Source organism: Thunnus albacares, chromosome 9, assembly GCF_914725855.1.
Source record: "Thunnus albacares chromosome 9, fThuAlb1.1, whole genome shotgun sequence".
Classification (NCBI taxonomy): domain Eukaryota; kingdom Metazoa; phylum Chordata; class Actinopteri; order Scombriformes; family Scombridae; genus Thunnus; species Thunnus albacares.
In genome coordinates this window covers 32,165,830-32,192,035 of record NC_058114.1, presented here as the reverse complement: position 1 = coordinate 32,192,035, position 26,206 = coordinate 32,165,830, and the positions used below count along the sequence as shown (strand labels likewise).

At 40.1% G+C, this 26,206-nt stretch overlaps 1 protein-coding gene and 1 long non-coding RNA gene across 8 annotated transcripts in view; both read left to right on the top strand.

The window, feature by feature from the left end:
- The window catches only part of ect2 (epithelial cell transforming 2), a 57,658-nt gene extending 48,542 nt beyond the window's left edge, over positions 1–9,116 (top strand). For 4 of the 6 annotated variants that reach the window (XM_044361780.1, XM_044361781.1, XM_044361782.1 and 1 more), the window contains one exon: positions 7,482–7,570. Coding sequence is in view for 2 of the 6 variants with exons in the window: in XM_044361783.1 (XP_044217718.1) it covers positions 7,482–7,571 (90 nt within the window). In the remaining 4 variants the exon portion in view is untranslated. Of the gene's footprint in view, positions 1–7,481 lie in introns of all 6 variants that reach the window. The other 2 variants (XM_044361783.1, XM_044361784.1) reach the window with 1 other exon arrangement.
- A 6,627-nt stretch (positions 9,117–15,743) lies between these two features.
- LOC122989244 lies at positions 15,744–25,979 on the top strand. Of its 2 annotated transcripts, XR_006404989.1 has the most exons (4): positions 15,751–15,828; positions 18,614–18,804; positions 18,946–19,178; positions 24,844–25,979. It is a non-coding gene; the product is annotated as an uncharacterized LOC122989244 (long non-coding RNA). The 2 variants fall into 2 exon arrangements; XR_006404991.1 differs by lacking the exon at positions 18,614–18,804 and having other exon boundaries at positions 15,744–15,828.
- The last annotated feature ends 227 nt before the right edge of the window (positions 25,980–26,206 follow it).

Genomic DNA, 26,206 nt, shown 5'->3' with positions numbered 1-26,206 from the left:
CCACAGCTGAACCCTGGACCCCAGTGATTACATATGAGGGGGTTAGAAAGATTCAAGAAGTGTGAGTATAATGCTTCTCTCCACTCGAGATTGGCACAAGTGTAAAGGGCAGAGATTTTAAGGGTTGATTTGGAATAGCTCTGTTCCTCTGGATCACCAGGGTTACTAACTGGTGGTGGTGGTGGTGGCTGGGAATATTCACTAGGTGGCTGCTGTCAGTAATGGGCTATATACAAAAGGGTGTAATGGAGCTGGGCTGATGTAGAGCTGTGGCATAAGAGACTTTTGTCCAGGTGGAAACCTGGTTTTCCTCTGTGGCTCTCACATATCGAATATTTGATTTTCCTGTCAGATCAAACATTACCAAGGCAAGTTGAACAGGTATTAGTGATTTTAAGTTGGTTAGGTATCTTTGTTCAATCAAAGCAGTGCTAACAAAACTTAAGCAAGTAGTTGAAAGACTAATGTAAGTGCCCAGTGAAGAAAATATCAACAGTAAAAAATCCAAATGTCAAGTCATGCCTTTAATTTTGGATGTTATGCTCTCTGTGTGTTTTGGCTAGTTTACACAAAAACAACACACTAGAATTAAAATGTCAATGTATTCATGGGAGCCAGGCTGACTTCTCATCTGAGCTTTAATGCGTGGTGGCAGGTCACCTCTGTTATCTGTCCTACATTCTAACCACCTCTGACGGCTGAGTTGCTGGGCACATTATGTGCTATATTCACCTCAGCCATTTAACCAGTTCCCAGTCGTATGAACACTGCTCTACCTGTCTTAAAAGGAATTCACGCTTGAGAAACAGGGTTTGACAGAACAGAACAGCACTGTTATCTATTTTGAGATCATTAAACCTTTTCACAATGAACCGTACGCAAACCTTTTCATTGCAACCTGCTGACAAATACAAGAGTTTAGGAACTGTCCATTTTACACCCATCTTGTTTATTGATGTGATTTTTAAACATTCATGTGTACCGAGGCTTGTTAGTGAGGTAGTCAGATGGTAATCTATACTTATTTCTCGTTAGATGAAATTGTGAAATGAATTCACATCAGATAAACAAACTTTCATTATCTCACAAATTAAAGGATAGGGTCGAGTTTTTTTCAAGTCTGTCTTTAAAACAATAGTCAGGTGCCCAAATGAACATTGAAACAGACTTTTCTTGCTCATCTTCACTCCCATACATACTGGCCTTTAAGAGATCCCTCCCTAATGTGCTCCCAAAATGATGGCTGAAAAATCCACCTTGTCTTTTTAGGACAAAATTCCCGCTTTGCATTTCCCTGTACATTGTTTCCCTGTTGAGCTGCAGTGGAAGAATAGTGACAAAAGGAGAGAAATTTGTACTAAAAGGACTTGACCTTTAGAAGATATACACTTGATTTGACTGACTAGGACTGCTGAAGTATCATATTAGCTTCAGAAAAACCTTGTGAATACATTCTTGCATGTAAGGGGGACTGTGATTTCTGATTTTTTCCCCCATCACTTACATTGACAGCGTATTGTGAAGAACTCTTTTAATAGCCAGTATTAATGAGAGGAACTAGGACAGCAGGAAAAAGCTGTTTCAATGTTCATATGAGTACCTGAACATTGTTTTAAGACACTTTGAAAAATGTGAACCCATCCTTAAACAAGTAAATATATCAGGCTGAAGTGATACTATATTCATTGCCCGTACGATTAAAAGGTGACTGTAAAAAGGTTGTAGTTTTGCCCCTTCAGAGTGTGGTAGCTTACCTTGCGAGGCAGCTGGATTCGTGAGGTCACGTGAGAATCCATCTTGTCAGGCTTCAAGTTATGGGCTTGTGGCCAAACCACCAGTGGTTCAGACCAATCAGCGTCCTAGAACTACTGGAAGCTACGGACATGGTTTAGGTGTGATGACAGTGAGAAGCGGTGCCCATGATAGATGGTGATAGACAGATGGTTCATCATCCAATCACCTGCCAAGTATTTTTTGAAGGTGCCTGTTCTTTTCCAAACAGCTTTTAAGGACTACTTCTCAGATGGTTCTGTGTAACAAACCATCTGGCTCGTCGGGTTATGTGGTAGCTATGGTCCGTTTACATTCATGAATTCCAATCGTTAGCAGTTGCGTGGGATAGTGGGGGAAAAAATCAGTAAAACATCTATAGAAACCTGCTTGTCCATCTGTATGCTCAGTTTGTAGTAAACCAGTGTTTCCCGTATTGATGAGGCACTCCACCTTGCCAAGTAATGACCACCCCATTGACATTGAACACAACAAAGGCTGCCTAGTAACAAAATTAATCAAGAGACGAAATACACTAGGATCTGTCAGATTGAGATGACTAATGAACCAGAGCGGCATGTTGCGATGTTGGGGGAGGAAAAAAAGAGAGCCTGAGTAAAGACCATCGGCTCAATCAGTCACAATCAACTGAAGATGTGAAGACAAACACACCGCACAGGCAGTGTCAATATCTGCACTCCACACATTCAGCCACAGTCATGTCTATACTCGGTAGCATTTTTGCAGCGCTTACAGTCCAATACACATCTGAAGAAAATTTTGTGTGAGCCGTTGAGCTGGATTTATACTTAAATATGGTTAGTGGGAGTCCCACAGATATCTCCAGCGTAGGTTTTGATAATAGTTTAGTGTCAAATTTCACCTGTTGATCAACCACAACACTAGACAGGTTTATTGTACATGATCAGGCTGCATTGTGCTTTCATTATATATAATACATCATTCTTTCAATTACTTGTGATACAAGTTGCAGTTGCTTTATGATGTTTTCTTCATTGTGATGGAGAGTGGTGATTGTGGTGAGCAGAAGGTTTGAAGTGATCCTTTCTTTAATTTGCTTAGACAGCGTTCAGACTTACATTAGCTCTGCGTGCGAAAATGCAGCCCCCTTATTCATTTGAATGGGGGGAGTGTGTTGACACAGCAGGGGTGCCAACGCAGAGAGCCCCTGCAAAAAAAAAGTTGAACCTGGTTCCACTTTTACTGCAATGCAACGTGGCATCATGTGGCAAGGCGCTATGTTGGCCAATGTGTATGTGAGTATTACAAACCGCTGTGCAGTGCTTTAGCATCTGATGAACCTATAAATGTATTAATGTGTAGCTCCAACAACCCCCTGCTCGTCAAGGTGCCTTTGTACCTGTAAGAGAAGTTTCTGCGGTGTACCTTCCTTCTCACATGGCATTACCACACTGCTTTCCTCCTGCAGTCTATCAGACTGTTGATACTGGTGACGCTCCCTCAGGTTTGATGTACAGCCCATGGAGCTGGTAAAAGACTGCTGTAACAGTGTTGTGATCAGCCCCTATTAATTCGCTCCAATAAAAACCACATCTGGGTAAACTTTAGTGTTGAGAGTGAGAACACCTCTGCATGACACCAGCAATATATCACTGGAAGCAGAGACAATCTGTTGATGTGTGTGTGTGTGTGTGTTTGAGTGTGTGTGCTGACTGAATCTCAAATGGAGGCATTTTCATGCACACTCACACAAAACAAGTGTTCATTAGCAGGCGAGTTTAGTTATGGCAGGTGTGTAATGAGGGTCAGATATGTTTGCAGTGTGACCATTGCTCCCCTTAACCCCCTCTCCAGTGAAAGCAGCATGTTAATCTGCTCATTCATTCAGCCCTTATCATCCTCTGTATTTCTGAACCCCTCTAGCACCACTCACTAACATGTAATCAAGGCCGCCATTCACTAGTTACCATTCATCTGCTAACACAAACAGAGGGAGAACGAGCACTTAATGTGCGTGTGTGTGTGTTCGTGTAAAAGCCAGGTGGAAAGCTACTGAAGTGTGATTGTGTTGGCAAAGGTTGCCTGTCTCGATTAGTTCAGTGCCAAGGTTTGGCTTGGAAGGCAGCGAGGCGCTAGTAACAGCGTTTGTCTTTGTGTGCTCAGTAATTAAAATGAGGCTGAAGCACATAAACCAACCTTTTGTCCTTCATACACACCCACACACACACTCCTGACTGCAATCTAGATGCTCACTTGACAATCTGTCTTGCTGCACAGGCTTTTAAAAGTGCACCTTGAAAGGGAGTTCGGATTCTGGTGTGGAACTGAGCTGAATGGCTGAGTGAACATGACACATACATTAACACTAGGGGTGGAGCTGAGTCTGAATACGGCATTCGGAAAAGCACAAATAGTGGGTTTTTATGAATATTAAAATTCTTGGTTTTTGGACGGTAAAAAAAAAATCATGTTAAATACCAGCATGCAGGTCGCTATCTCAATGTCTCTCCTCTGCTCCGCTGTTACGTCTATCAACAGGTCTCAACGAGGGGAGTCACATCCACCTGCTACATGACGCACATTTCTTTATTTTGACATCACTCCAGGAGTAAGGGGTGTTCCCCAGAGATAAAGCTGAGCTACTGACACATGTGAAATGCTCTCAAGGGACTCTCCGTAACCTGTTGTTCCCTGTTAGGTTGTAAAAAAAACAGGCAATAAATGAAAAGTGCAAAACAATAGTCACCTCTGACATTCTTCCCTACACCTTAAATACTGTGCTGTCTCTGTGTTATAGATGTATAAATATCTACGGGTCTGCCTATGCAGTATTGCACAGCTGAGCTTTACATTGCACTTAATCAAAGGAACTGCTGAGGAACTGGGGATTGCAGAGACATTACTACAACCAAGTGCAACAGGTCAACAAACATGAGCAGTCTAAAGATCAGACAGGTTGTAAACAAACTAACAGTTTTGTCAAATTAACATAACCAAAAATCAGTGAACTCAAATTGGAAAACTGTACGCACACCAGTGTGCTCTCTTTGTATGTGAAATTCAGTGTCTTTTGAACATGGAGAAAATATTAAGTGTTTGATGCGATGATCTGTCTAAATTCAAAATTCACAGTTGATAGGAGCAACAGGCAAAGCCGTTTACTTAAAATGGAGGAAACTAGTGAGCCGTGAATGAATAAACATGACTCCAACCAATCTGAGAAGCAATGAACAAATCCAAAGTCACCTGTTAGTAGCCTTATAATTAGACTGAATTGCCATCCTCATATTGATGAACAGATGGACATGATTGACGTCTATAATTCAGCTAACCTGTTAGCTTGTCACTAAAGAGAGGTAGCGTAATTACAACAGTGATGTGATTTCATGCTGAACACAGCGCAAGTATTTTTCCACACAACAGCAGGGCACAGTGAAGTTGGGTAACTCACTGACAAACAGCTCACTATAGTTCCTCATTCTTGTTCCATTACTTTCTGCAAATTTTAAAACTGATACGCTGACAAAAATATGCAGAAAATGACCGTTGACTTTTTTTAAGTGAGAGCTCTAGTGTACATACAACCACATTAAGTACAGTAGGTCAAAGTTGAACCAGGAAATGCGTCTGTAAACTGAAGGATGGAGTAAAACACTTTATCCAAATCAATTATTGTTGTGAATGCTGGAAAGCATTCTCAACCTATGTTATTCTATAACCTTTATTATTATTCCGCCCACTTTTTGGCACCTATCTCCTTCCACATTGTTCAACCTAGAAACTTCATTCAAACATCATTATGTTCAGCTCAATTAGGACATTATTGCTATTCCTTTTCTCATTCATACCCTTCATACTTTCTGAAATATTCAATGTTTTTCAGTGATTTTGCTTCATTCAAATGAATGGACGGAATGTTCAAATCCTCTTCAACCCAGTCCACTTTCAACTTCAACTACTTCCACATACTTTCAGCTAGAGACTTCATTTCAACTTTAAACAGGTCACAAGACTTTCAACTACTAAAATTGTATTCATCTTTTTGATATATGTTTCACGTTCATATGTTTTCACACAATCACAGTTCAAGTTTCATGAAAATTTCAGCCCTTCTCAGGTTTTTACATTAGTGTGTATTGCATGGAATGTTCAGACCGAGAGTGCGTGATGTCACTCCTGACATCAGGCACTGTATAGGCCTGAAGATTTTATCAAAAATCTTCAAGACATTATCTCTTTACTCCCACAGCTTCCACTCTACAAGCATAATTTATACAAAAAAAATGTAGACAAACCTCTCTCATCCAGTGTTACTTCCATTAAAATAAGACTCAAACAAAAGCGCCAAGAGTGCTGTCTAACAATCTCATAGACTCCAATGTAATCTGAACTGTTCATCTTCCCTGTTAAAAAGAGAGATGAGGGTGACATTTGAATTGAGATAGCTCCTTCATTTTAAATCACACAAACACATATCCCACATGAGTATCGCTGATGAAGTCTCGGGACGCGTATACCCAAGAAATTTTTTCGATGTGACTCTTTGTTTTTGAGTTATAGGAAGTTGCTCGAGGCCTGTTTGTTGCTTCTTTGGGTTATTGTCTCCCCTTTGACACAGGGCTGCAGTGTCACCATAGCAACCTGTCACTCAGTCTCTGTTCTGATTGGTGGATTGATGTTCAGGTGTTTTTGGCAGTTGGTCCTTTTTAACTGTCAGTAGCATTCAGCTGTTTCAGTTTTAATTCACAATTCACACATACCTCTGTCATCCACATACAAAGGCTTCATCACCTCTCTCTTCTTCTTCTCCTGCTCTTATTCCTATTCTTTCCCCCTTCTCCTCCTTCCACCTCCTCTGTCCTCCTCCTCTTCTACATCTTCTGTCCTCCTCCTCTTTGTGCTCCTCTTCTCTCCTCCTCTTCCTTCTCCTTCTCCTGCTCCCCTTCCTCATCTCCTCCATTCGTACTTTTTGAAACTATTAAATCCAGGTGATTAAGGTTTCCTGATTTGAACTTCCATTTTCCACTTTTCAAAATCATTCATACTCCTCCAGCTTCTTCATCCAAAGTAAAGCCAGCAATGCAGTTTAGTGCAAGCCTGTCAACTCTTCATACTGCATCAGCTACTTTTTTTTACATCTTCAACTCTCCTCTACTGATTCATACTCCATTCAAACCTTAAGATGTTCCACATATGTTCATACATTATGAGTTTTATTCAACTTTATAATCCCATTCATACTTTTTGAAACTATTCAACACATTTAATTAAGATTTCATGATTTGACAACCAATCTCCCACTTTTCCATATCATTCATACTCCTTCAGCTTCTTCATCCAAAGTAAAGCCAGCAATGCAGTTTAGCGCAAGCCTTTCAGCAGCCAGTATTCACAACGCAATTTCTTCAGAAATTGCCTTTTCTAGTTTATTTTACTGTTTGCCTTTGTTTCCCTTCCAAATAAACATTTCTAATGTGGGGGTTTGGTTTTCTTAACTGCTCATGTTTCTTGACTCATTGGACCTCTCTGATGTAGCCATTTTCTTGGATCTCAGCAATGAACATGGACAGTACAACATTATTATTACCAATAGGGAGGATGGCTAAAAGCATGGAAGCGAGAGCCAAGTTTTAAGTAACCAGAATAATCCTTTAACATCAAAGTTGGGTTAACATTTTATCCCAGGTTTTTCTCACTTCTCCTTCATGCTCTTTTTTTTTTTTTTACAGGCACACCATTCCCCCTCCATGGTCAACCTGCCTTCCATGTTTGAGAGAAAGTACCACACATTCAGTCGATCGACAACCCACCTCTTCTGAGATCCAGCTGCTTTGGACAACCAGCAGGGGCCAATTCATCTTTTTTATTGCCACCTTTGCCATGACTGCTGCTAACAGCAAGATCTGACCAGACAGGTCTGTGTGTATAAAATTAAAGCTACCTGTAAAGTATGGCAAACAAGTATTTGTCCATACTGGAGCTCTGCACTGATTATCCACATCCAGAAGACGTGGCATTGAACTATATTGGAATACTGCACTGAAGCTAGAGACATATATCAGTCTGATATGTGGCAGTATCAGAATTGTCCAGTCTCCAAGTGCTTCATAGCTGATACTTGGCCAAGTAGGATTAAAACCAGTTGTTCATCAACTTCTATCATGTGACACATTCAGCTCAAACGAGTCTGTGTTGCTGAGAGCTCACAGGGAAATATATTATCATTCTTGATCTGACAAGGCAGTCTGGTGCGACTTTTCCGAACATGTACAATCCTTGAATTAAGACTGTATTATCAGGCACTAACTGGAATGGTACTGCACCATGCTAGGTGTAATTGGTGTGTGAATATCGCCGCTTCTGGAAAGGTTCGCTGTACCCTGACAAAATGAAGGATGCTCTGCTCTTTGTCTGCATTTGTTAATGGATATTGATTTGTTATTGTGCTTTACCAGACACTTGTTACATTGTTTTGTTCTTATGATGCCTGCTCAGCTTGTTAGCATTGTTCAGTGTGTTAACTTTAATTGCAGACCAAGTAAACACCAAGTCTGTCCTCTGGTGTAAATACTAGTTTTACTTCACTGTGCCTTGGTAAAGTAAAATAACATTTAATTTTAAATGTTGAGGTATATCTATTTAACAAATGCAGGCTGCTAAGATAGTTGTGTTTTATGTACTAGTAAAGTCGAAAGGTTGACCTCTCCTGCCCTTTACTGCGTTGTGGCTTTTTTATTAACTTACTCTGTGAGAGACCTTTATATTAACTGACATTTAATGTTTTATTGTAGTGGGGTAGACTTAATTTCACCTAATATAATAATATTACTTATTGTAAGTAACCCACCCTCTTAATGTAAACTTGGCCTGCAGCTTTTATAAAGCTTCTATTTTAACATGTCTGATTTAAGAGGTAAGGTTGAGGAGAACAAAAGCACACAGAGACAACTTATGTTCTTCTTCCCTGCACACCCGTCCACGTTTTAAAAGATCTTTTTACAGTGTCTTTACTGTGTCTGTGTGTATGTTCAAGAAGGGATGCAACATCAGTGTGCATATTTATTCTTGAATAATAAATATTATATTCGTTTTCTTCTTCTCTCTTTCTATTTATGTTTTTTCCACTTTTATATTTGTCGTTTCTCTGATGCTATTTTCATTGAGCTTCAGTCGTCTCCTGTTGTTTAATCTCTGTATTAAATGCACTTAAACGTGTACCTTAAGATTTAAGCTTTTTCTTACTCCTGTGTATGTGTCCTTTATCAACAGAACATAAAAAAATGATTCGTTCCATTCATTTGTAGGGGGTTCTGACTAAATATGTAGTCATTTGTGTGAAAATAAATTCTTTTATTTCCTCTTGATGTCCTGGAATAATGTTTACTTTGTGTGTATTTGTGTGCCTGTAAAGTCAAACAAAACACTCCAAAAAGTGAATTTCATCATAAGAAAATGCCAATTTTAATCTTGTAAAAGCTGGTCTCAATTCTGCCACAATGGCAGAATCTTGCAATCTTGGATATAATCGATAATCCACCAATTAAGCTGCTTCAGTACATGTTTGATTCGTGAAATATTCTTGGAGCTTCCACTTGAGTCTTGGATCTTTGAGGGCTTGTTGCATACATGCATATGCATACTACTTTGAAGCAAGCTCATGAATGCTCCTCAGTACTCGTCTGTACTTCTTGCTCATTTGATGTAGGAGTTGGTTTAGAAGTTTCTGGATCTCCCTAGACAAAGTGCACTTTCCCAGTTTCCCTTCTCTTCATAAATCAGAGCTGCTGTTTAAAATTCACTTTTGAACCAACAGAGTCAGTTGGATCTTTTGAAGAAAGTAAACCCAGTCCAGAAATACTGACAAATGGGTCAAATTGGGTAACCAGCAGGTATTTTTTAAGGGAGAGATTGCCTGTGATAAGATGTAAAAGTGCCTGTATAATCTTGTAACAATGAGACCAGGGAGCTGGCTCATAGTACCATGGAAATTCTCTTTTTAATGCTGTGATTCTTTATTGATCAATGCAGAATAAAATAGGTTAGCTTCCCTCTTTAGGGAGGTCAGAATCATTTACAAACTAGTGTCTTCAGGAGTCAGTGTCTTGCTCCAGCACACGAGCAGTTTCTCACCATGGAGCTCGACCTGCCCTTTACCAAATGTGATTGTACCCGTTAATATCAGTATCAGTTCTCATTAGCAGTCACTTACATGGATCAAAGGCTAATTCGGGTTATTTTAAACAGCAACTTTGCACTAAATCTTGTAGAGAGGAAAAGCTTTGCTGTGCTGACCCTCATGTTAAATGATTAGTCTGTTGCACTTCTGGCTGCATCACAATTTGGTTATACGTAGGGTAGATGGTAATACTTGACCACACTCTACTGTGTTAATTATCATACTGCAAAGGATGTAGCCAGTGTACACAACTTCCACTAAATCGCAGCGCAACCTGGATTATTAGCCAAAGTGCAGTTACTCTTGATAGGTGTAATGAGTCGCCAGTTTGAGCTTCTTTATCTTCTGTAATATGTCATTCCAAGTCAAACAAAAATAAAAACAAGACAGCTGACAAAAGATCATTTTCCCAACAAGTCCTCCAAATCACTATTTGCATAAAAAGCGTTCTCTGATGAAGCATACTGGCAGCTTAAGTCTCACAAGTAGTGGTTGGAAAATGCTTTCCTGTAGCTGTATAGTCACTAGTGACAGGCCATTGTAACTATCAAAATTAATTTATCACAATATCTATTGTATATTTTATCAAATATCAGCCTTGGCCTTAAAAATCTGCAGTGCCAGCAGGATTATTAGACTGGCTGCAGTTACTCTTACTGTTTTTCCCCCATTATAACAAGTAATCACTGTGGAGCTCTCATACCTCAAAGTTGTTGAGAGGGTTGCTGTTCATTACACACACATACACACAAGAGGCCAATCAAAGTCTCCACTGAGTCAAAAAGCAATTAAAACTTGCTTTTAACATAGCACATCCCTGCATCTGATATCCAATTATCTATTGCCAAGTATATTTACTGTATTAGATATTTTAACTATCAGGGCTTTATTGGAAAGTAGACTTTCCATGATACTCTGATGTTGTGAAGCTACAGTGCCTAGAGGGGAAAAAAAACACATGATCAAACACTTAGTGGCCTTTTTTATAACCCATAACAAGTCCCAAATGGAGTCACAGATTATTTACATCTGCAGAAAATCAAAACTGTCAATTACAGTTTTAGTAATCTGAGTCCCATATATGGGAGCACATTCATAGATGGATTATGACTTTGGGAAATGAGCATGTACTCAGGCCCCTGGAGCCAAGGGGGGGTTGATGGTCTTAAAGATTTTGTTAAGTGGTTCAGAATATGTGTAAAAAGACTCAGTTTGCAGGGGAATAGTATGGTGGCCCTGAGGTGTGAAACACAATGACATTTCACAAATCATGACATGAACTCTGGATTGACTTAGGTTTTGTCCAATCACAGCCAAGAATTGCTCTCCCTATGTGGTTGTGCTTGCCAAAATCTTATGTTTTCTGAAATGTTGTGTTTTCTGAAATTTTGTTTCGAAATGTGTTTTGTGATATGTTGTGTTTTGCACCTCAGGGCCACCGTAGAATATGCCTAAATGTAAATAACAATATAACACAAGTAGCCAATTTAATTGCTGGTTTAGCAGAAAGTAAGTAACACTACTGTTAGTGTCAGCAATCTAAAACACACTCTTAGTGGGTCTGCAACACAAAAACTTGGAACAGGAAATAGTGATTAGACTGAATTGATGACTGAGAGTACCAGAAGAATGTATGACCATTAACCATATGTAATGTGGTGGTGTAATGTGTACATAGTATGCATAGAGCAAAAAACTGTGATTAATGTCACAAAATAATCAACCTAATTACAACATAGAGTATGTGTGTAGGTTACTTGGTTCTGTGTGCTGGGAGAGGGTGTGATAGTGAGTTCAGTACACTGATGTGTTTGCAATGTTCCAAAACAGGCTCTAAATTACTTTCACAAGTATCTGACAAATATCAAAGGAAGGCTGCAGGATGAGTGCTTCCTTGATAGTTATTAATGTTCATGAAACTGAATTAGGAGGAAATTAAATAGCAGAGAATTTTAAAAAGGGAAAAAAGGGGATTTCTGAACTTTGACGCAGCTAAAACGTTGTAACAGTTGTAATTAAAAAGGGTGCCACATTTCTGTGCAGTGAGTTCACACAGCTCCTGCACAGCCAGACCTCCACTGTGTCCTCTTGCCCTTAGCTTAACTATAATCACATTAGCGACCCCAGAGTCGGCTGACGTCCTCACACTGAGTCGAGGTGTTTTGAACGGTGAGCTTTTAATTTTAGCCACATTAGTGTTTGTGTCATGGTGGCGGGCTGGCAACAGAGGTGCTCCTGTTTTGTCCTCTTCACATGCAGCCTCTTCAAAGCATTAGGAGATAATCTGTGTCTCCTGGATAAAGCGCGGGACGTGCCAGGCTGCCAGCTAGCAACTGCAGGTGGAGTGCCATGCAGGCCCGAGGCAAGGCGAGACTGGGGAATAGCCATGATGAAAAGGCACCTCTTCATGGAGGACACTCACTCTTTTCATATTTGCCTTTGCCTTCACTTCAAAGTGCCTCTGACTGGCTGTTAAGGGCTGAAACGAAAAGGGAGATGAGTTGAAAAGAGGATGTAGGGGGGGCTGGAGCTGGAATGGTAGGGGTCTGCTGACTCCAAGGAACCATCCTGAAGGACAGTCCAAAAACATGCAACCTGGATGCAGACTGCTGTGAATATACAGCGCATTATCACTAAATACTGTGATTGAGCAAGATGTCTTCATTCTCTGTGCATGAATATGAGAGAAACACATTTCCCCACCACAAACGGATTACACAGAGGACACACGGCTGGAAAGAGTGAGCAGTTTGACATTGAAATCCCTCAGTGGAGAGTGAGTGTGTGGAGATTGGACTCATCCACATGTGAAGGTGTTTTCTACTGTGAGAGAAGTTTTCATTTTCAGTAAAACTTCTTCTAATTTAACCATGACACAAAAATTATCCTAACTTTCAGCAAATCTAGTTGAAATGCTGGGAAACACTCAACCCCGTATGTTTAAAAGTGATGTTTGATCTCCGAAGCCAAGTGTAGCCGTGCCTCCACTATTATTATTGTCATTTTAAAGCCACTCTGTGTAGAATTTTGTGTGTGATTATAATGGCATAATTTTTCTTTAGCAAAAAAATGAAGCAGCACTGGTGAGAATTTCAGTTGATTACAGACATTGTCATGCTTTGCTACTGCTACTAGTCATTTTTGAGACTACCAAAGTCTGAAAAAAATTTTCAGAAAACGGTCCAAAAACCCTAAAGTGGCTTTACTTAAAAAGAGTACATTTGTCACATAACAGTAGTACTGTATTTCTATCAGACTGTCAAGGCCATCTTTTCCCGATTTCTCATCCAGGTTTCTTCTTTAAATGAGTCAAACAGGACCTCTCTGAATTTGCAGTGGCCTGTAAATATCAGCTTGTTTGGTGAAACTGGGCACTGCAATCTTACGGTTGGTGGAATCATTTGAGGCCAGGTGAAGGAGTTATTCTTCGATTAACAAGACTGAGAGTCTACAGCCATGTTAGCATCTCTGTGAGGCTGTACTGTGTCTACACTATGACGTCTCATTTTTTAATGTAGCTGAATTCACTATATAGTTGCATGTTCTCATTTACTTATTTTTGTGTCTCTGTTTTCAGACAATGGAAGAAAAATAATATAAAGATATAATAACTGCTCAGAAATACATCTACAATGAGTGATCACAGAGAATGTTGGGGGCGACAGAAAGTCCTTCTTTTGGAAAAGCTACGTTTTTGGGGCAATAAGAAGTTTTCATTGCTCACAATGAAAATGTTAACATACTGATGTTTAGAAGGTATAATGTTACCATAATTAACCTTTGTAGGTCAGCGTGTTGCATGTATGCTAACATTTGTTTGTTAGCAATAACCACAAGTGCATCTGAGGCTGAGGGGAATGTCATACATTATGTTACATCATCTAGGAACCAAGGATGTCTGCACAAAATGTTGTGCCAATCCAGCTAGACTACAAGACTAAACTAGAGGAAAACTCAGTGGATCACCAAAGTCACTAGGAGTAGGAGTCTGTACAAAATTTCATGGCAATCCATTCAACACTTAAGGTATTTCTCAACAACTATTGGATGGACCAAAGTGGTGAACAAGGCTGACTGAACATTGCCATCCCAACAGCCATATCACCAACATGGCTCAAAATAGCAAATATAAACTAATGAGATGTGACCACTGTGTAATGGTGAATGATTAGGAGTCTGGAAACAATAGGGGAGCAGTCACACTCTGACCTGACTCCAATCAAGATTCAGGTTAAACAAGTGGGAGATATGGCCTAGTTTTCCAGTGTTGTTAACAGTCTCAGTGCCTGTGCTTCTATGAGACTGTGTGGAGTATTGTAAGCAGTCTGAAGTCTTTGCTGATTGAGAAATCTGCCTGAAGGCATAAAACCAACTGTAACGTCTGGAGGAGCAGTAATAATGGTCTCAGGCTGTTTTTCATGGGTTCATCTGCACCCGTCAGTTCCATTTAAGGAAACTCTTAAAGGACAGGTTCACAATTTTTCAAGTCTTCACAGAACACTCAGGTGCCTAAATGAACATTGAAACAGGTTTTTCTTGCTATAAACATTCCTCCTGTTCATACTGACCATTAGAAGATCCCTTTATAATGGACTTACAATGTAAGTGATGGGGCCAAAATCCACAGTCCTCCTTCTGTGTAAAAATGTATATAAAAGTTTATCTGAAGCTAATATGAAGCTTCAGCGTCCAAATGAGTCAAATCAAGTAGATATCTTTCAACGTTACAGTCTTTTTAGTGTCAAAGTCCCTCTTTTTGTTACTATACTTCCACTGCAGCTCAACAGGGAAACACTGTCTGAGGAAACACAAAGAGGGAATTTGATGCTAAAAAGACTAAATGTAGCAGATATCCACTTGATATGACTAACTCAGACTGCTGAAACCTCATATAAGCTTCACATCAACTTTTCGATGAATTTTTGCACTAAATGACTGTGTGGACACCACCCATCAATTACATTGAACACACATTTGAAGATCTTTTAATAGTCAGTATGAACAGGAGGAATGATTACAGTGAGGAAAACATCTTTCACTGTTCATATGGACACCTGACTGTTGTTTTAAGACAGACTTAAAAAAAAACTGTGAACTTGTCCTTTAATGTGACATACATGTACATGCAATGCTATTTTAGACAACAGTGTTTTTTCAACCTTGTGTCAACAGTCAGTTGTGAAATGGTTTTCCCAGTTTGGTGTGGAAGAAATTGACTGGCCTGCACAGAACCCTGACCTCAACCCCATCCAACACCTTCAAGATGAACTGCCATCTGTGAGCCAGACCTTATCACCCAACATCAGTGTTGGACCTCACTGATGCTGCTTAGTTGCTGGTTAAATGGGAGCAAATCCCTGCAGCCAGGCTCCAACATCTGCTGGAAAGCATGATACAAGGGTGTCCACATACTTTTGGCCATATAGTTAATGTCAAAAATGTTTGAACCAGTGTGGAATGTATCAGCTGCAGTGTTCCTTCCTTAACCAGTGCATCCTGGGATAATCCCCAACCCATTTTAACCCTGAATAGGAATTGTGTGTGTGTGTGTGTTCACTTGCGTGCATGTGTGTGGCTCCTGGTGGACTATGGCTGACCTTCAGAGCATCACTAGGCTGTATGAAGAACAAAGCTCTGCAGCATATTGACCTGCACTGATCTACTTTTCATCGCTTTTTCTCCTCCCCTTTCACAACCAATTGCTTCCTTAATTGGTTCATTGAACCCCTCCTTCTACACACAATCATCATTGTTGAGTCAATGTTGCTCATTTACAACAGCTGGAGGCCAGACACCACCCCCACCAGCAGCTGACCAGAAATATCACATTCACTTGAAGTCAAATGAATGACCAGAGTGTGAAATGGAACTGAATCTTCTCTGATATTCCTGATGCCAAGGTGAGATGTTTAGGGATAATGTTTTTTTTCCTCTTTGTTCTGCTCATACTAGCTGTGTCTTGATTGGTTTATAAGCCAGACTAATGATGAACTAGCTACTCCCTCGAATGAGATTTAGGATCTCTGATGTGGTATTCGGGTATTAGGGCTGCACGATTAATCGAAACAACCACAATCTCGATTCAGGCTTGTGTGTGATCTCAGTTTTATGTGACAACAATTCTGCCGTGTTTGTTTTAGGGGAGATCCATCGCAAACAAACGCACCTAAATCCCCCTAAGTTGTACTGACAAGAGTGCATTACTGCACGTGACAAACTGCACAGGAAGAAGGGGCAAGACATTGATGTAACGTGTGTTTCTTCAAAATAATAAAAATGTGTGAGAGTTGGGGGAACACGTGATGGCAAGGAAGTACAATATATCTATCTGCCCTGAGCTCTGACAAAAACACTACTTGTACAGTAAAGTGCAGTCTGCTGTGTGGAGCCGGTGTTGTGTCAGTCTGTTTCCCTGTCAATGTGTTTCCTCTTACCTTAAAGGATAGCGTCACAATTTTTCTTTTATGTCCTTTAACTTGCACCAAACCTTATTCCTAACCCCAAGTGCAGAGGTGGCGCTATGGGAAACACAATTCCAACAGGACGGAAGCACTATTAGAGGGGGGAACAGACTTCAGCACAAGACCGGATTCAAAGACGATGGTGATGGTTAACAAACACCTACGTTACTTTGTAAGTAAAAGTAACATTGCAAATTACTACCCAAAACGTTGTAAAAATGCCAGAAAATCTCAGCAGAAAACCTCATCACCTGACCACTCAAACACCCAGAGGAGCTTTAAAAAGACTTCAGAGGCCATGATTTATTACCTGATGCTAGCCAAAAGAAGGGATTAATGTCTTACTGGACAAACACTACTTAAGGACTTCCCGCAGATGTTCTTCATGTTGTGCTGCCTGCTCTAATTTTACATTAATGTTAAGCGTCAAGCAGCAGTCGAGGCAGAAATGTGAAAAATTTCGAGGCCAGATTTATGATTAAGCTGAACTATGGAATAATACATGAGCCTGTCAGTTTGTTTTAATCAGTAACTACTTCATTTTAAACAGTCTAGCCCACAGAGAGGCTACACACAGGACTGAAGCAACTCTTAATACCTGCTTAATGAATCAAATATTGTGAAAGCAGTCACCCTTTAAAGGTGGAGTCAGTGATTCTGGAGAGAGATTGTTCAATAAACTTTCTGTCAAATTCAACAAATATCTCCTCATGGTCCACTAGCTGTCTGTTCTGTGTGTGCACTGAAAAAAAAGTCCTCTGACAGTGACAACACTATTCCAGCCAGTCAGAGGGGGGTGTTGGTGCTCGTTCACAGGACAGGGGGAAGTCATCAGAGCAGCTGTCTGTGTGAGGACATGACAGTATCCAGTCTCTAACAGCCGTTGAATAGTGGGAGAGAGGTAGTGGTCAATTCACATGAAAGTGTTTTCTCATGGAAGAGATACGCTTCCATTTTATTAAATGTGTCAATCCACACCGAATCCAAGACAGTCTCACGGAGGCCCGCTGTGATTTTTTTATGCTCCAAGTCTTTTTCTGTTGCGTTTAGTGACGCGTAATCTGAGTAGGCAGCTGTTTAAATCACACAAATATCTTACTGTATATGTGTTTTCAACTTGTTAACCGTATCAGTGATTCAATAAATACAAATTTCTGCATAAAGACAGTATGGGTTACAATAAATGTTTTATCATTAAAAAAATGGTGTTCCTAAGAACTGTGGGGGAAAATCATGATCTCATATTTGAGTGGAAAAAAATCGACCTGAATGCTCAGAATTTAGTGTTTTGTGATTGAACATTTACAGCAAAGGTTTGTAAAAACCTTTCAATGTCAAATTCATAGAGGCTAGATTCAAATCTTTGTTGGCTAAAAGCAAGACCAATGTTTAACAAAGTGCATGTGAATAACGGGTCAGAGGGGACACCTGTGGAGCAGACTTGTTAAAGCTGTGATGGGGGACAAAATCCACAGTCTTGTTCTGAGCAAAAATGCTTGAGCTGATGCTAATATGATATGTGCAAATTGTTTGAATATGCATAACTCAATTACCGTATCAACTGAAATCAACATGACAAGGGCCTTTAAACAGGTGCTGCCTTATTACCTATTCTTAGACACCTGTATCAATAACTAGTTTTAATACCATCATTAATTCAGTTTGTTGGTTGTTAGTAGGGGCTCTGAAGCAGACGTTGAACTAATATACATTTATAACTATTTTTTCTGACTAACTTTGATTGTGGCGTATTTACATTATCGCACTTTTAAAGATAATTTTGCAGCATTTGGCCTTTATGACAGTGTAGATAAACAATAGGTGGGGGAAAAATATAACAGTGGTCCGAAACAACTTCCCTGCGGTATTACACAGTCAAGCTTTCTTATTGCAGAAAAACTGCCATTAGAAAAAACATTTTGCATTCTATTAGATAAGGATCTAATACAGTGAAAGGAGCTAAAGAGCACTGAGCATCAAGACTGAGACAGCAGAAAAAAATGAGAAACATGAGGATTACCACTTGAAGTTGTTTTATCAGACTAACCTGTGCCTTAGTAAAGCTGTGTTGTTTTATCAGCATATGCACATTGAATGTCCTCGTCTCTAAACCTGTAAGTTACTAGTTTTTATCCAGGTGAATCCTGAATACAGGCAACCCCCACACACCTGTCTGTGCTATAGAGCAGGTTTCATTTCCAGCTTTTGTTGATCCTTCTTTTAGGTTTAATTGGCGCTTCATTATGAGGATGCCAACAATAACTCCTCAACACACCTGTCAATCGGCTTGGGTGGCATTTGCACAGCGAATTCTCCTCAAACGGCGAAGCATTGTCACAACAAAGCTGTGGCTCCTGAATCAATTAATGGATTTCTTGTGGTAGCAGCTGCCAGGTTTCTCCCAGGACTGAGAAGGTATTGTCTGTCTGGGTCTCTCTAACGAGGCCCAGATGAATTAACATGGATGAGAACTTAATTAGGACAGACTCCTATTTTTCTCTGCCTCTGTCACTCTCTCTCACGGCACTGAAATGTTGTCCTCCTCTCTATCGCCAGGCCTCTCGTTCTTTTACAGCTTCATCATCACTTTGAATGAATCCTGTGGCAAACTGACAAAAGTGACACAGGACTGTCTACTGGACCTTCAAAGGGAGAGGGAGACAGGAAGACAGGAGACGAGGGGGACAAGGAGAGAGATGTTTGCAAATGACTGTGGATCGATGTCTCAAATGAAGAAAAATGGCTGCATGGCACTGAGGTCTTCCAGCTACTTATGAGCCTTTAAACAGGTGAGAAACACTATCGACATCCCGCTAAGCTGAGTGTTTACTCACCACAGAGGACATCAAAGGCAGAGAGAGGCTAAGGTTATTTACATGTTTTACCATAGTAATGATAGGACGAGGGCATTCAGTTCCCGCTTCAATTCTCTTCGCTTTTTCATTTTTCTTTTATACCGTGACTGCGCGTTGTGTGCATATATAAACTTTGTTGTTCTGGCGTGTTCTTCATGATAAGCTCGGTGCTCAAGGGAGATTGCAAAACACAACACACCCCTTTCTGTTCATCAATGGATCCCTCTTTCAAGTTTGCAGCAAACAGGCCAAAATTAATTACCGTCAAAATGGAGATTCCTTTTTGTTTTTGTTTTTTTTTTTTTCTTTTCTGCTATGGAGCACATGTAGCTCTGTTTGAAAAGATGCAGAGCAGGTCGCTTTTCACAAGGCCTCAGCTTCATGTATGTGACATTAATTTCTGCACAAACATATTTGTCGAGAGCAATAAAGTGGATGGAGGGGATGAAGGATGCTGAAAGAGATGCTTTCCCTTGAGGTGACGCTGTGAACGTAGAGCTAACCAGATGTCTATTTACATAAGCTGGCTGTGCCGTGTGAATACAGCACATGCTGTGCAAGCTTAGATGCTGGCTGGGTATTTACTGCAGGTTATAGGACCTTAAGCTGCTCACTGTGTGATTTCAATGAGCGTCCCCTGAAAAATGACTTAAATCCACTGAAGATCTCTGCTTGAAGAAAGGAAAACAACCGCTTACCAGGGTTAATTATAATAATAAAAGCGTTTTCTTCATATTTTTTTTTTTTTTTTTTTGTCAAAACACACTTTAAGAATAAAATGGCTGCATTTGTATATGAATGCTAAAATGTTCCTGTCTGTCCACTGTGTCTCCATAACATTTGCTGGTTAGGGTCCATGTAACTGATGTCAGTTCAATTTTCCATATGAAAAGAATCAATAATAGAGAATTGGAAAATCTACCTCAATTTTTGTATTTGAGAAAATGAATTCATATTTTGGAATTGTTTTTTAAATGTTCTATGAACTGTTAAATAGAAAAATGGAAAAATCTGAGTTACTTTATTTCTATTCATGCTTTGGTTTGCCTGAGAGGGCGGGATCAAAGTCCACTTATTTCTGATTGGTCAGCAGGACAGAACACAGAGCGAATTTTAGACATGACCAGAATCTACCTGGTGAAATCTACTGGTGCTAATTCCCTACAAAACAATGAATGGAATGAGAAATCCAGTCTGAATGCACCATAAGACAACCCTGAGTTTGACCAAGTCACTGGAGTCTCTAATCTCTTTCCTCGAGCCTCTGGCCAGGCTTCACCACATACAGCCTACGTACAGCATCTTACTCACCACCTTCAAATGTGAACTACAGCAACGTGAAGGTCGCAACAACTGCACACCTCTTAAAGCTTTCCTTTTAGCAGAATGGTCTCAAATCATTCTCTAGTCATAATGGACAGATATATAATACCAACAAATGCTGGAATTTCCCTGTAACAATCAATTTTTAAACACTCAAGGTCACACCCTTGATGTCCATCCCAGAATGCACTTCACTGCCTGCAGCCCTTCTCTTGTTAGAAGCACAGAGCTGATGCAAGAGGAAGACTGCAGCATCTGAAGACAGGACCGTCTACCTGATCAAGTGCACTGAGACTCCAGACGAGGTTAAAGGGAGACTAGAGTGACACAGAGCGACTGTGTGTGTGTGTGTGTGTGTGTGTGTGTGTGTGTGTGTGTGTGTGTGTGTATGTGTACATGAGGCGCTTTGTGCTGTCAACCCAGGAATGATAGAATCTTTGGGTCTGCTGTGTGTTTGCTTTCATGATGAGTCATTCATTAGCATTCAGTGCAAGGACTCACACAGACACACACACACACACACACACACACACACACACACACACACACACGCTTATGTGTCTCCTCTCCCTCTACACACACACACAAACTGTTCTACTGTTCCACCTGAATACGTGAACACACACCAGATCTCTTTTTCTCTTACTTTTTCTCTTCAAAAACAATATTTTTTCACTCTGCACATGCCTCTCTTTAACACACACACACATTCATGTTCACACACATACTGGTGCTTTTCAGCTCCGGCGGAGAAGTGCGAAAAGGTCAGTGCTCTCAGGAAGTGGCGCCACTGCTGATGAAAGTGGAGAGGCAGCAGATGAATTGACCTGTCATTGGCTCAGTGCTTCAGCTTCAGATGAGCTCTAACTGATGGGGCGTCCGCTCCTCATTTTGCTGTTTGTCTGTTTGCCGTAAAGCATACAACACACCATGTTTCCTCGAAAGGTCTTTTTCTGTCTGTTTCTTCTCAGCAGCTGTATTCTTTTCTACACAGTGAAAGGAGCCCTGAATGTAAATGTGACTCTCAGTTGACACTGAACATTTAGACCAATATAACTGTCTGCTATCAGGCTTTTGTCATCTAGACTGAAGGTCTGCAGCCCGGCTAGTGCTGTGAGAGGTTGAAATGCTCCTTAGCACAGTACTGCTGCAGCTTTATCAGTAGAGGGGGTTTAAATGTAAAGCTTGTCCTCCGGGTGCTGCTACATTAAATGCCATAAGGTCATTAAAATCAAAAGGGCTCTTTTTTTTTCTGGCATTTGATTCTGACAGGGCTGCTTTTAGGTTGGCCTGTATGTGAGCTAAGTAGTGGCCTAGAGGAGTCTCTGCCGTCCAATGCACACGTTAGATTGTTAAAATAAATAACGTAAATGTATCTTTTTCTCTCCGTTTCATCCCTCTGTCCAGACTAAAACAGGATTTTTCAAGCCTCAAAACAAAGCTTTTCATTTCCAGTGTATAACGCTTAAAATGTCAGCTTGGTGTTTCAGTGTGTTTGGGGAAAACTGAGCATGTGCAAAACTGTTGAGGATTTTTTGTCACCTCAGACCTTCTCTGTGATGGATCATTTGAAATGTCCATATAGCTGAATGCACTTCAGAGTTGCTGTCATTGAACTGTATTTATGTTCATTTTGTCAAGAGATGTTGCGATTATAAAATAATGATTTGATCATCTCAGTGCAGCAGCTTGAGAGTGACTGCTGGTTAACAGGTAGAGTTTATGAGCATTGATTTAATCACTATTTCACACTTGTTCTGTTGTCTGACAACAGAGACAGAAAAATATGTAAATGAAAACAATATTGTTTATTCAGCTGCATTAAAACACAGTAGCTCTGAATGGAGGTATAACAGGCTGTCACTTAGCAGAGTAACCGGCTGTGTCTGTCCAGTCAGTCGACTGTGTGGCAGCAAAGTTAAGAAGACAACTGTCTGACTTTCTCCATGATTCATTTTAATTGTCGATAGCTGATGATACAGCATAGCTGTTGTCATTAATCTACATTTATGTTGATTTTGTCAGACAACATTGCGATCATAAAAGAATGATTTGGTCAGTCAGGCTGTCTGTCCTTCTTCTTACCAGATATTGGCAGTGATGCAGTTTAGTTGTTTAAGAAGCAGAGGATGTTCAGATGTTTCTCTGTGGTCAGAGGTCTCTACTAAAACAACCTGGAAATGCTGTGTGGTAGCACAGTCAGAGTAGTCTGACTGTGTGTTCAGACAGAATGTAAAGTGATTCATGGAGGTGGCGTGATTACATACAAAATCAATGGAAAAATACAATAAGACACAAATTCACAGGGGAGGTGCAAATTGATGCGAAGACGCATCTGTGTGAGTTGAAAATGCAGATATCTCAGAGCTTTATGAATGTGCTTCATAACGTACAGAGACGAGAGAGGAAAAAGGAGACTGGAGGGAAAGAACAGAAAGAACAGGAGTCTCTGGTGAGTCCTGAGTTCAGTCAGAGGCTGAACTGAACACAAACACACAGAAACTCTCCCACAGACACAGTCGGTGCTTCTGTTGCTAACTAGCTTACAGCTAATGTGCAGTTGGTAATTTGGCTGTTTGGGGCAATTCAACAGAAGCAGTCCAGCGGTAAAACACATGCAAATAACATGAGGTGAATGTTGTTTTTTGAGATAAGACTGTAGGGGGGCTCTCTGCTGATGCTCACTGTCATATCATTAACCTGCCTGCTTATTTTTATGACCCTGCAGTTCATTTACTCACACCTCTGTATAAGAATCATATATGAATCATATATATGATATATATGATATATGATATATGATCCACACTGGGATAAAAACTCATAACACGAGTGGAATGGGATAGAAATAATACTGTATGTGCACAGATTTGTAATCAGCAAGTCAGTAGGTTTAACAAAAGATAACCTATAATAATGGTGGAAAAAAACAATTATCTACATCTTGAATTTAAAGTGAAGAAAAGGTGTCCTGAGTCGATCCACAGGATGGAGATCAGGATCAGTCCAGGCATTTTGAGTTGTAGGTATCAGCTATAAAGCGTCTACTGTCCCAAGTCACGTCACTTGACTCAGCATTGGTTGGGGCTGAAGACTATAAGTTTGAAAATGAAAACCATCTGGGAGTGTGGAGTTACAAAGAAGTGAGGTTACCAGACATCTGTAGCACGCTCCTCATCTCTGTTTGAAACTAGAAGCTTGAGTTGCATTATGGGTAATGTAGGTGCCAGGTTTTGACAAGGAAGAAGAATGTGTGGAATAATGAAGATGATATATCTGGTTCTGCTGCATCGATTTTGATCCTTTGATGAACTGTCCATCATGAGTCTGACTGTTATAAGAGTGCAGTGCTGAATCAGTGGAGTACTCTTTTAACTGATTCTGGATACAAACTGCACCAAATATCAACTTCAAATCAAAAATCAGTGTTTGCATTTAGAAATTAGTGGAACCTTGGCTTTCATACATACGTATTGAGAAGTTGAGTTCAGTCTTTTTTACTCAAACAAGGACTGAAACCACCTCTGACTGATCTGCTGCATCATCTGGTGATCCAAAGCTCCAGTACTAAATTTCATATATTTTCAAATTTGACTGAAACCTGGAAGATCTCAATTCTTCAAGACGCAAACTTCCTCACAAATTAAAAGCCCCCCAGCAGGAAATAAGATCATATATACCAGATGTATGATGCAGAGTCACGGTCACTTCTCTGCTTCCATCTTCCCTTCACTACTGCAGCAGCTCATGTTTACAGGGTGAATAGGCAGTGTTAATAATGATGTTTTCCACTCATTTACTAATTGTGTCTCATCAAAAGACACCCAAGCAGTCCTCATCAAAATGCCTGTATGCGTGTATGTGTGTGTGTGTGTAAGTGTGTGTGTGTGTGTGTGTGTGTGTGTGTGTGTGTGTGTGTGCATGTGTGAGTGAGATGAAACATAAGGATGCTAATGTCTTATTGATGATGTAATCCTGGAGGGGCCTATTGAAGATGTTACGTCTCACCACAGGGGGACGGACAAAGAAAAGGAAGAGAGGGGAGAGGCTAAGTTTAACCTTGATGTGGTAATGAGTCTGGACACCTCTCCTGGTTGGTAACATCATTTGACCTTCCTGATATTTATCCATCATGTTTTTATAGTTTTGTACACAGCGGTCCTCTCCAGCCTGAATCTGACTCTCTGATGGCTGTCTGGTATTCAGTGAGATGCTCTGTTTGCTGCCATCAGACACATGGCACCATTTATTTTTCAAAATCTGTTTGTTTTCTCAGGCAGGACCTGTGGGAGGATAAACATTTGTTCAAATTCTTCTGAGGATACTGAGCCTGAAGGTGGCGCCATTTCACGTGTAGCATAAAATGGTCAAACTGTAACTCCGAGGAATTCACACTCGACTACCAGAGAGCCCTTTTTAACCGTAATCTATGCTGTACTGTCAGACTCTTTGCATCAATTGTAAATGCATGTGCAATGTGTGGTGAAGTTTGCGAATCTGCTGTTAATTCTACTTGGAAAGCGTTGGTGATCAGGCTGTTCGGAAAGCAGATGTCAGTGTGGAAGTCAGAAGTCATGAGCACGCTCACTGCTGGCTGAGGAGCTGGGAAGTGAACAGACATCCCAAGATGCATTTGGCTCTGGCTCAAACATTCATCTCAGCCCAAGCATGAATGTTCATGTTGGCCAGTTTTCCGTTTTCACAGCAATCAGATTGTCAGAGGAGTTACAAATAAAAAGCCATGTTGCAGAATCACCTTTCAGCCTGTGCAGCTGCAGCACTCTGTGAAAGTTCACATCTTCATAACTTAACAATGTTAGTAATGAAATGATTCATGACAAATAATTGATAAATTGTAAGGCTTCAAATTATAGTTACTCAAACTAATATGAGTGTCTCAACTTAAAAAAATGCATAACAGGCAGGGAATATATTGCAACAATAATTAAAATTGTGCACTAATTTTAATCCTATTTAAACCCACTAGAATTTGCTATGAGGTTTGTTTGCTTGTTTGTTTTATTTATGTTTGTATTTTTATAAAGGTTTAAATGGAATGATGCTTTGCTTAAAAATATATATTGACCAGATATTACACAATATCTGGTCAGTAATTTTTTGCAGCATAAACAGACAATTCAATTGAATTTTATTATCACAACACATACAAACTTATGTTAATTACTTGGTATTATGTATGAGGTAGTATATATTAAATAAGTACATTGCGTCATCGTTTCAAATGTAGGGTCACCTCACCATTTTTATCTCTCATTAGGTTGAAGTCTTTGACCTGATCCCTTTTAGAGTTGTTTTTTATATGTACTGGATTTTAGTCATGCTAAACAAACTGTCCAGTGTCACCACAGAGAGCAGCCTTCACCATTGTGTCATGTATCTCATTTACTTGTCATGTTTTTTTAATGTTGTTGTTTTGCATCAATTAATACATGATGAATATACTGTACAAAATGGACCATATGAGTAAAACAAAACACACACACACAAAAAAAGAAAGGACGTTATTAAAAACTGGAGTATTAAATTGTCCACTTTTATATCTAAAAGGTCAGAGAGACATGTTTTGCATTAATGGTCTTGAGGAGCTTAATTTAAGGTGTTATGAGATGTGACAGCAT